This window comes from Perca fluviatilis, chromosome 8 (genome assembly GCF_010015445.1).
Source record: "Perca fluviatilis chromosome 8, GENO_Pfluv_1.0, whole genome shotgun sequence".
NCBI lineage: Eukaryota > Metazoa > Chordata > Actinopteri > Perciformes > Percidae > Perca > Perca fluviatilis.
Window position 1 is genome coordinate 10,386,062 of NC_053119.1, and position 11,593 is coordinate 10,397,654.

Consider the following 11,593-nt stretch of genomic DNA (forward strand, 5'->3'; position numbering starts at 1 on the left):
CATGTGCCTTCTGTGTTTTAATGTACCAAAAACTGTATTATTTTTTTGGTTTTACATGGCAGACTCCACCCATCAAGCATGTAGCAATAAGCAGCTTAAAACAAACCCCCAAAAACCTTGGTCACTTATGAAACGTACAATTAGCCCTTGTTCAAAGTGATTTCTAACATGAGACTTCCATTGTATTTGAGCCAAAGCCATGTGCCTGTTTTTATAAGTTTACATGTGATCGAAATACAGCAGAATCATTAAAAAGTACAAAGTTGAGCTACTTTTTTTTATTGAAAAGTGAAGAGTGCTTTGGTCCAAGTGCATAAATTAGGAGTCCACAATTATACCATCTGGCCATCCTCATGCTGTTGCAGCAATTCATGGGATGGGACACCTGGAGTAGTACAATGTCACGCAAGTTTGTATGAAGTGCCCATATTTCCATTCAACAACACAAAGAAATGTTAGAAAAATCAATTAAAGAAAGATTAGCCTTTCTTTCTGTCTGCGTTTTTTTTAAAAACCTGACTCCCTGATTCTTTTATTTTGAAGGTCAGCAGCAACATTGCCAGCTGATGGTCCACTGCACACAATGGAAATGCAAAGTGAAAAACCGGGGTCAAATTGGGAAAAATGATGCCTCTATATATACGCAGTAGAAATAACACCAAACTGGGTGTTATTAAACAGACTTTTCCTACAATAAAACAGCAATCTTCTCTTGATGGAAACAAACCGAAACAAAATAAAAGAAATGAAATTTACAGTTTGACTGAACACTTTAAGGAACAGGAAATCACTACTGTAAACCGTAAACCATGTCATAATGCTGCTTATCAGAGGTAGCTCATTGACTCATGAGTAGCCAGAAACCACATCTGTTACAGATTCACATTTATATTAAGGCACTTAAAATCTGGTCGCAAACTTTACAAGTTAAATTCCAAAAGACTTTTTAAATAAAATGCTTCAAAATATAACGGATGTTGGCCTATAGGTATATAATGGTTGAGAGTTTAAGGCTTCAGACTATGTCCTTCACACTAAGATACATTTCCAGTTTTTATATATCTGCCTAATTTGTGTGTAAGCTGACTTATGAATATTTGAGTATCTGGGAAATTTCTCAGCAGTAATTCGTGTAGGAAAACACATGCAGGTAAAAGGTCAACACCCTAAATATATCACTCAGCTTTCCAGACTCAAGAAGCAGCAGCTGCCAAAACCAGCAGAGGGTAAACTCGTGTTACACTGGAGGTTAACTGGGAACAAGAGGAAGGACCAATTCACCATGGGGTCATGTTACATTTCCAGGTATCTTATGTGAGTTTCAATTTACAACTTGGTGTACCAACTTCCAATTTGCCTTTTCTAACCCGTTTAGTTACTTCCTCAATTCCCAGAATGACTTACTAAACTTTAAGGCCATTAGTACTGAAGAGTATGTAAGTCTTCGTAAGTTTTGGTCGCTTGTTTTGTCTCCAGACTTCTATGTATAGCATGTTATCCACTTTGTGTTACCCCTGTGCTCTGCAGGCATGAGTTCCTGTCATGGTGGCTGCTCTTCTGGCAGGCCGGCAGGTTCTTCTCCCAGTGGCACATGGCGTTGGTGTACTGCACTATGACCTTGTCCATCCAGGTGAGGGGTTGAGGTAACAGCACAGCTCCCTCAAAGAAGCCCAGGTGGCCTCCGTGTTGGGTCAGGACGAATATCACATTGGGCATCTTTTCTACAGATAGAAGGAGAAGTAGATCATCTTTTTTTTTTACTCAGCAGTATTTTCAATTAAAGTATGGCTAACATCTAAGTTAGTGCCAGCCCATTCGTCCTTCCAAACAGCTGTTGAAACATAGTGAAAGTATCTGTAACAGGAAAATAAGTTGGGCTGGTTTGGGTTGTCTGTCAAGTAACCATTTGAACTACTGAAGTCCTCATCGCCAAACATGACATTAGTCCATATGTGTAAAGTTTCAATTTACCAACTAGAACTAGATCTAGACCAACAAATCATATGTCTCCTGACGGAAACACTGGCTCATAACTGAAGAAATTTTAAAAATGAATGAGTAGTGACAAATAAGGAATTTTAGCAAAGACTTCCTGATTTTATAACGCCTAACAGTGACCCCAAATTTACGACTTGCACAAGATTGCGAACTTGTGCAGGGTTTGAATTTCAAAACATCAACAGGGAGTTGAAAGGATATTTTAGGATTAGGCAGGTGGGCACTATTTGGCACAATCACAGAAACAGATAGTGCTGGTAAAGACTGTACAGCCCAAAATTGTGGAGTGTAACTGCTGAATAATGACACCTTAGTTTTAACTTTTTGCACCTTATTGTGTCACTTCGGTTTTTCTGGTCAAGCATCTCCAGCCATTTGGTAATTCAAAACACTTTATTTGTCCCCAGAGTACAATTTGCAGAAGCGCATACAGTAACACAATATAGGAAAGAATTTAGCGTTATACACTAAGATAACACATATAAAATAAATATAAAAAACTACTCTACGAGCAGGCCGTACACCACACAAGCATTGACCCGGAACCAGAGGCTCCCTGATCTTGTTAATGTGAAGGTAAATAATTAACTGCTACGTGGAGGGGACTGACCAGTGGCCAAGATGTTCGGTTTCTGCACAGAAATACACCATCCTCCTTTCCCTTTCTGTTACTCCACACTACCTACACATAATACTCTCCCCTCCCTTACACTTTGTGTAGATAATCACACATAAACACGCTCCAATTCATCTACATATGTGGGTTACCCTATTAGGCACCAAAAACAGCATCAGTGTCTCTAACTCTTATCTCGAGTGTTGTGCAGAATATTGAATATTGTCACCAAATCTTCAAAATCTATTCGTAGAAAAGGCACATTTTCAAGAACTAAGAACGCCTGTGACAATATGCGTTTATTCAGTGGGTTTCCTATGTGTCAGAGGTCTATACAGCAAAGTCTTATTAAATTCAGGGGATAACACAGGTCAAACTTAATCAACAAAACATTATGTAAATGTTTGGATCTTGTACAAATAATTACAACTGAGTCACTGTAAGTGATGAAGGGAAATATGTCAAGAAAAAAAAACTATAATTCATGTGTATTCATTTTCTTGAAGTAGAGAGCTAGTTTTGGAATTTCACGTGTCAAAGTTATTACTCACACTGATTTACACACATAGGGGCCAATTCATGTGACCTACTGAGGCAAGACAAGGCTACACACACACACACACACACACATATACACACACACACACACACACACACCTCGCTCTCTCTCTCTCTCTCTCTATATATATATATATATAGTCCAATAGCCTAGTCGTATCACATGGCCCTGAAAAATTCAACAAGACTGTCTGGGCCAGGTGGTGTTGAGCAGATAACTGCAACAAGACTATCAACACTTATGACTCCGTCTCCGGTGTCCAACTCCAGAGGAAGGAAGGACAATGGGTGCATTTTGCTCTACTCTAGTCTGAGTTTGAGTCCCTGTGAGGACAATGATTTACTGTTGTAGTCAACAAAATATGAGCTGCCTTAGCAACACTTTAATTAACCCATCTGCATTTTGCTGCATAAAAAGATGTGTAGAGGAGATGATCATTCCTGCATACTTCCTTTTGACTGTTTTTATAAGGTGTGAACGTTATGGTTTTATTATTAAATTTTGCTTTAACGTGGAACCTATTTTCTGATTGGTTCACTAAGGCCGTCTTGAAGGTTACTTATCAGCCTTTGTCTCTTAATCATGAGTCAAATTGTGTCAGGGTTACTTTGAATCCATTTGGATTAAACACGAAATATCTGATATTACTGTAACTGATGTTACTCTACATCATGACCAAAGCAATATATTATAGCTAACAACACCATTGCATAAGACACCAAATACTCCTAATTATCGACCGTTGATGAATAAATCTTTTCTATTAACACAAACCTGCGAGCGTGCGTGGAATATCCAGAAGTGACTGATGAACGAGTGGGTCGTCCGAGGAGTTTACCAGGAGAAGAGGCACAGTGACCTGGAGATGAAACCACAGTTTGTTTCTGAATGACTTTGTGAGGAGCCGCAGCAGTAATAGTAATAGTAATAGTAATAGTAGTAGCATTAGTAGAAGATGTTTTAGATGGGTTAGTCAGTGTAGTACTGTAGTTGTAGAAGCAATAGTACTATAGTGGGACCAGTACAAAAGTGATCCCTCTCAATCATCACTTAGTTATTAGCGGTATATCAAAGTAAACCAAACTGAATGTCATATCTATCGAGCTTTCTGTACAAACTTCTACACACTCACATTCTTCATGTAGTGCACACAGCTCTCCTTCTCGTAGTACTCCTTCAAGGAGCTGTAGCCGTGGAATTTCCTGCAGTACGAATTGTGTGATAACATCAGCGACAGAGATAAGAGTTGTAGAGATTGTGGCAGCCATTAGCAGCCGAATCAAAATACAAAATACAAAATACACCCGAACTTCACCTCATGATGCTGTCGTCGATCTGCATCAGAGACGTGGCTGCGTACAGTCTGCCAAGGTCCGCGTCACAAATATTGCTGGAGTTCAGGCCAAGCAAAGTGCTCCTGTTGAACAATACAATAAAAGTATTTATAGACAAATCCTGGCAGGAAGCTAAATCTTTTGTTTGGCTGGTAAACCCTAACACCTGTTATGTCTAATGTTTTATAATGCAGTAGCTGCAAGTCATTCACACTGTTAGCCTAATTTTTCAGCATTTGTCTAGGAATGATTACTTGTCTATACTGTACTTGACTGATAGACAGTCCAGAAAGTATTGCCTCATATGGAGGTTTATCTTGGTTCAACTGCAACAATTAATGTAGAGAAACAACTCAATACATCTGAAAGAAAGCAAGATCCAAGCTTTATCTTTTTTGCTTTCTGACATACACACCAGAATAAAGCAATGCTGCAAATAATATATGATAAACTTGAAGGGATTAACACATCTGTAACTGCAGACACTGTGGTTGGGTTTCTCCACCTGTGTGACAGGATGAGCTTCTTCATGTTGTCCGCCAACACAAAGTTGTAGAGCCTCCGGCACTGGTCCCACTGAAGGAAGGTTTCCTGGGCCCTACATACAAACACACATAAATGCATGCATACACTAAAAAGGTACAAAAAACATCTGACCAGCTTAGAAAAAAAAGCTTCAAGTAGGGCTGGCATATATATATTAATATTGGATAATATATATTTATTAAAAATAAATATAAAAACCTAAAGCCTATTTTTACTTACAAATACTGATTATTTTTATTTTATTAGGAATTTTAGTGCATCATCACGATAGAAACGATATAGACATTTTTATATCGTTTTGACGAGATATATATATATATATATATATATATATATATATATCTCATCGTCATATCGCCCAGCCCTAGCTTCAAGGTGACCAATCTTTACGTATGTATATAATGTATATTCAAAGGTTTGAAAGGGCTGAAATTGAAGCACCACTCCACCACTCTAATCGAATCCATGCATTATCAATTCCCTTTTTCTGTTCATTTGTTTGTCCCTCATTCTACCAACCTGAGGGCACTGTAACCCTGACAGACGGTGACGCAGCAGAGCACTCGGTCCTGGTTGGATTGTTTCTCGCCCAGAAACTTACAGACAATGTTTCCCCCCAGACTGAAGCCCACCACAATCAGCAGCGTCTGAGGAAAAGCTTGTTTGATGTTGCTCACCATTGCCTCATACTCCCAGGTGCAACCTGAATGACAGAGAGACACTTTTACAACTGTGTGGTACTGATAAATGTTTAAAAGGTGGAGTCTGCGATTCTAGAGAGCTATTGTTGATATTTGAAATGAACACCCAAAAACAAATACACCCTTCCTGTGGATGCTCCTTTTTTACAGTCCCTCTCGCTCCAACTGCCTTTCTCTTTATACATCCATGGCCTTACCCCTGTGCCGTGCAAAGGCACAACAGGAATAGTGTTGTGTGACTTTGTCCTAGAATTAGTTTCCCCCCCATTTACAGGGCCACGGCTGTGTATGAACACAGGATTATTTTCAGCGTACACACAGAACGGATAGCTAGCGGGCCGTGAGGTGATAATCGCTGAATAGATTAGAATCCCAGAATCCACCTTTAAGTATGATATTAAATTTTTTTTAAACCAAATCATGTGATAAAATTAGGTTTTATTTAAAGGCTGTCAGACTGTAATGCCACCACCTTCGAATGAAGATCCTCTAGACTCCTCTAATTAATTTTCTCAAGTCATAAAACATGAACATCAGCTTTTCTCAGTGTATGTTGCAACAGATTGCATTTTCTATTTTGTTTTGTTTCATTTTGCTTTTCTTTGTTTTGCTTCCCCTAATTTTAGCAATGAAGTAAACTTCCCCTCTATGGTTTGAACTGTAACATGTAATTACACCTGTTCTTATAAGTCTACCATGTGATATTTCCCTCTTTACCGTAAGTGAACATGCGGGGAGAGGTGAGCTCCATGTTGGGCAGGGCACCCAGGTGGTTGAGAACCGCGCAGCGGTAACCCTGCTGCTGGGAGTGATCCACAAAGGTCCGAATGTAGTTCTTCTCGCTATGGTTACCGATCCCAGGGCAGATTACCATGGTAATGTCATCTGACATACACACAGACAAAAAAACAAGAGGGAATACAAGTGTAGTCATGTGTGGGTGTAAAAGTGGATGTCCTGTGTGTGTGTGTGTGTGTGTGTGTGTGTGTGTGTGTGTGTGTGTGTGTGTGTGTGTGTTTGAGGGTTAAGACTTGGTTGTAGGATTAGGGATAGAATTAGGTTATGGTTAGGGTAAGGGTTAAGGTTAGGCATTTAGTTGTGATGGTTAAGTAATGTAGTAATAATAATAATAATAATAATAATAATAATAATAATAATAATAATAATAATAATAATAATAATAATAATGGTTTAGGTTAGGTAAGGGGCTAGGGAATGCATTATGTCAATGATGGGTCCCCACAAAGATAGTGCCACAAGTGTGTGTGTGTGTGTGTGTGTGTGTGTGTGTGTGTGTGTGTGTGTGTGTGTGTGTGTGTGTGTGTGTGTGTGTGTGTGTATGTGTGTGTTGATTTAATTGGCTGCTGAAATGGCATTTTTGCTCTAGAGATTTCATTAGTGGTCCTCCTGCTAGTGCATACTGTACTGTAGTGTGAGCTGTTACTTCAGGATGGTCTACTCACTATTCATACAAGCACATAAAACTCAGAAGGATACATAAATAAAAGACAAAACAATAATCACTGATATCTTCATCAAACAATAAGCTTTCAAAGTATGACAGAAGATCAGTAGTTGTGTAATTAAATCCTCAACATGCAGTAAATCCAAAGCCAGCTGTTTTGGTGCTTCACTAGATAGGCCAGTGTTTGCCACTGACCTCCTGTGCTGTGGTCTCCACGAGCCTCAAAGAGGTCAAAGGACGCTGTGGCCCCGTCCTGCATTGGGAGGAACTTCCGGACCCCGCAGGGTGTTGGAGTGTTGACACGCCCCATCTTGCCATACAGGGCGGTCTGGAGATGTCCACTCTTACCCCACAATAAGGGAGGAATGTATCTGGAGAGAAGGACGAGCTCCATATTACATATCACAGCTGTAATCTCCTTATCTCCACCTTGAAGATTTGTTAGCACAGTCTAAGCAAAGATTATTACACTACAGACAGACACACCTACCACTCCAACTATAGGAGTGGCAGACAAATCAGTCATTTTAATAACCAGTCCAACCAGTTATTTGTGGGGTTTTCTTTATCTGGGGGTGTGGAGTTAGAAAGAATAGAGGTTACCAGACCTCTATAGGTTACTGCTTGAGGCTACTGGCTCTTGGCTACATTAGACACTTCTGGGGATAACAAATTCAAATCTCAGACTGAACTGTTACCCACAATGCTGATTTGCATTGTGGGTAAAGGTAGGTGCTAAGTTTTGCCAAGTAAAAAGGAAGAATGCAAAAGATGACATCTCTGGTTCTGCTGCAGTGGTTTTGAGACCGTGTATTTTAAACTCTCTGTTGTAAGTCCGAGAATGTTATAGGAGTGCAATGCTAAATTAGTGGAGTACTCTTTTGAGAGAGATTGTCACTTTTCATGAACCTGTAGCCTTTAGAAAATTGGACTCAATGACAAGGTGTGACAGCACTAGATCCCTCTGACATTCACCAAACAACTGTTAGTTGTTCAGGTGTAAGGTAGCTCATATGGTCCCTATCAGCTAACCTGTTCACTTACCAACCTTCTATCCTCTCTGTATTCATAACTTTTGTTGTTTTTGTTAAATTCTGTATTCTTTTTTTTTTTAAATAGGTTTGTTAATTTAATATGAAGAATGTTTATGTCTAGTTAACTTTTATTGCTCTCCATTTATTTTTACCTTCATGCTATTTGTCTATTCTTTCTCCTCACAGTGTGGGAAAACCCCTCTGCTGTATTTTGCTAAAAAATGAAATTTAATCCAAGTTGAGTCACAGGTCCTCTATGTTTAAATTTGAATTCAGTCCAACTCTCTAAGGTCATATCAACGTCAACAAGATTCTGTTCATGTCTCCAGGTCAAGTCTGACTCAATAATGTCATGTCCACAGTCATCATGTTTACATCTGAGAAACCAGTTTAAGTTCCATTTAGAGTGCCATTTCTCTCAATTATTCTGTCAGGTGTTACTTCTTTTCACAGCAGTCTTGATAAAGCCATGCAAGTGAACCTCACACCCAGTATCTCGTGTGATCTAGACCCAAATTAGCCAAAGCAGAAGCCATCCAATGTTCCAGTCTAAGATACATCACACGTCTTTAAAACGGGGACTACATAATCATAAACACTCACTCTTTGGTCAGCATCGGGCAGGATTTGAACAGGTAGCGGCTGAGCAGTGTATCCTGGTGGATGATCTCTGGTGGTGATGTGGTACTCTTCAGGTTCAGACAGCGGACAATGATGTAGAGGACAGTTGCCACCGCTGCCAACTTCATGCCATCAAACATGGCCGGCAGCTCCGGGCCGAAGGTGTTCGTGTTACCGTCTTCGATGGTGGCCATTGTATAGACAGTAGATGACCTATGTACAGCATGTTAGGAAAGCATTAAATGTATATGATATCTCTTATATTAAGAGCGTACAGGAGGTGGAGTGTTATTTACAGTAATATGAATTACCTAATTTGCTGAGATTGAAAAACTTGAAAAATTACTAATGAAAATAGAATTAGAGAAATATATACTTTAGATCAGTTTGCCCATGATGGTTTTGGGCTCTGCCTTCCTCAGCATGTGTGTTGTAGTTACTCTCTTTACAGAGCTGCTAGCCCTGAAACAATATCTGTAGTCTGCTGTCAGTGGAAAGTTTTACTTTCTCGTACTGGTCTGAGGTCTGTGTCATAATCTCTGATACTGCAAACAGACCTCCTGCAGCAGATTTACAAGATCTGACACAAAATGTATAAATATTAGGGGTGGGGGAAAAAATCGATACAGCATAGTATCGCGATATTTTTCGTGGCAATACTGTATCGATACACAGACGCCAAGTATCGATCTTTTATGATACATGTGTTGGTCAGTCTGTCTGCTTGACAATCCCCATTTTGCAGCAATACAATTGAAGTGAGATGAACAAACAGAGAAATGTATCTTTTTAGATAAAACAAATGTTGACAAAATTTTCCTTTGGGGACATCATTTGAAACTGGGAAAAATTTGAAGTTGGAAAAAAGGTAATAAATTGCAATATATCGCAGAATATTGCAATATGTTTAAAATCGCAATAATATTGTATCGTGACATAAGTATCGTGATGATATCGTATCGTGAGGCCTCTGGTGATTCCCACCCCTAATATCTATTGGCTCTTGATACAAAATATTTGGTATTGGCAGAGGTGGATGAAGTACTCAGATCCTTTACTAAAAAAGGTAAGGTCTGCGATTCTGGAGAAATATTGTTGATATTTGAACTCAACACCCAAACAAATGCACCCCTCCCGTTAGTGTCTCTTCAGGACTTTAGCATCTGTCAGATTTATTGTCCCTCTCACTCTCACCGCCTTTCTCTTCTTCATACATCCACGGCCTTTCCCAAGTCCTGTGCATAAGTACGAATGGAATAGTGTTGTGTGGTTCGGTCCAGTTGAAATACTCATAAGTCATGCATTTAACTTACTTATTATGCAGAATGGCCCATTTCAGAATAATGTGTATATTATTGGATTATAATTAGTGAAGAGTTCATGTGTAAGGAATATTTTAATGTTGCAGTTGATAAAAGGTGGGGTGGAGCTAATTTTAATTACTTTAGGCTATATATACACTTTATCTGCTGGGTAGCTTGGGCATTCCCTTTCCAGGGATCACATTTGTTTTCATCTTAATCTATAATAATACATCCTTTATTTGTTGGTTTATATTTTGTATTAGGCTATTAATCTGAATCTGCAAAGTAACTAAAGTTAACAAAAACGGTGGATTAAAAAGTACAATATTTTCCATTGAATTGTACTGGAGTTAAAGTAGCAGGAAATGGAAATCCTCAAATAAAGTACAAGTACCTCAATATTTTACTTAAGAACAGTACTTGAATAAACTTACTAGGTTAATTTCCACCACTGAGTAGCCTATGCTACAATTCAAGAGTACTGATACCAAATTCGACCAGTGGAAACTTCTTGAGAAAATTCACTCTGGACACTTTGTATGATATTAACCAGCAGAGAGATGCCCTCTATTGATTTTAACAGTTTCTACCCACTTTGTTGTCTGACTTTGAAGAAAACACAGTGGTTGTGGTCCCTCCTTTCTGTCTGATGATGCTCACTCCCAGTGCTGGAAAACAAACAGTTAAGCTACTTGTAAAAACTTAAAAGTTTTTCAGGGTGTGTAGCTATGTGTTTGGTGTAGCCAAAATCATACACACCCGGAATATAACGTTCATTTGCTGGTATGTCACATTTAGATGCATTTATAATGTATTAACGACAAACCGGAACGAGAAAATTTAGAATAGGATAGCATAGAATAAAACAAACAGCCAGCTGTGTTTCGCTAAAGTGTCCTTAACGTTTCTTCCCCTCTTTTGTTTTGTCACTCAGGTAAAACTGTTGCTGAATCGTGTCGAGGTGAAGCTGAAGGCTTCAACAAACACAAAAACTACATGGACTTTACATAAAGTACACAATATAGTTTTAAAAAAGTATACAGAGAACATTTCCGGTCTTACCATCGCGGTTTTGGGTAGTCTGTTCGGGTTCTGGTCGGATCCACCCGGAGTTGAGCTGAGCACCGTCTGTTTACAGCAGGCGAGTGACTGGGTATCAGGAAACTCAGAACGCATTCAAGTGCTCTTATAAACCTCCGACTTTTAGAAATACAAGCCAACTGTACAAAATAGCTAACACATTTAAGCGTATTCTTTATATGGCTTCGTGTGTTTAATTTTCACCACGTCCACTATATATTAGTTATCATAGCTTATGTATGAATTAATTCCCCCCTTTCTGAGTCATGTAACCTACTTCAGCTTCCGCATTCTTAAAATGTATCTTTGAAACCCGTCAGCACGTGAAGGCAGCA

The 11,593-nt window shown here is 39.1% G+C and overlaps 1 protein-coding gene across 2 annotated transcripts; it reads right to left on the reverse strand.

Moving 5' to 3' along the window:
* Window positions 1–263: 263 nt before the first annotated feature.
* Window positions 264–11,379, reverse strand: LOC120564668 (monoacylglycerol lipase ABHD2-like). Of its 2 annotated transcripts, XM_039809835.1 has the most exons (11): window positions 11,241–11,379; window positions 10,773–10,846; window positions 8,857–9,087; window positions 7,415–7,590; window positions 6,472–6,639; window positions 5,573–5,756; window positions 5,013–5,105; window positions 4,489–4,590; window positions 4,306–4,375; window positions 3,948–4,032; window positions 264–1,721 (listed from the first exon to the last, which is right to left on the reverse strand). In XM_039809835.1, exons 3-11 carry the CDS (start codon window positions 9,066–9,068, stop codon window positions 1,495–1,497), a joined length of 1,317 nt encoding a protein of 438 aa, XP_039665769.1. In that variant the 5' UTR covers window positions 9,069–9,087; window positions 10,773–10,846; window positions 11,241–11,379; the 3' UTR covers window positions 264–1,494. The 2 variants fall into 2 exon arrangements, with proteins under 2 accessions (XP_039665769.1, XP_039665770.1); XM_039809836.1 differs by lacking the exon at window positions 10,773–10,846.
* Between the last annotated feature and the right edge of the window lie 214 nt (window positions 11,380–11,593).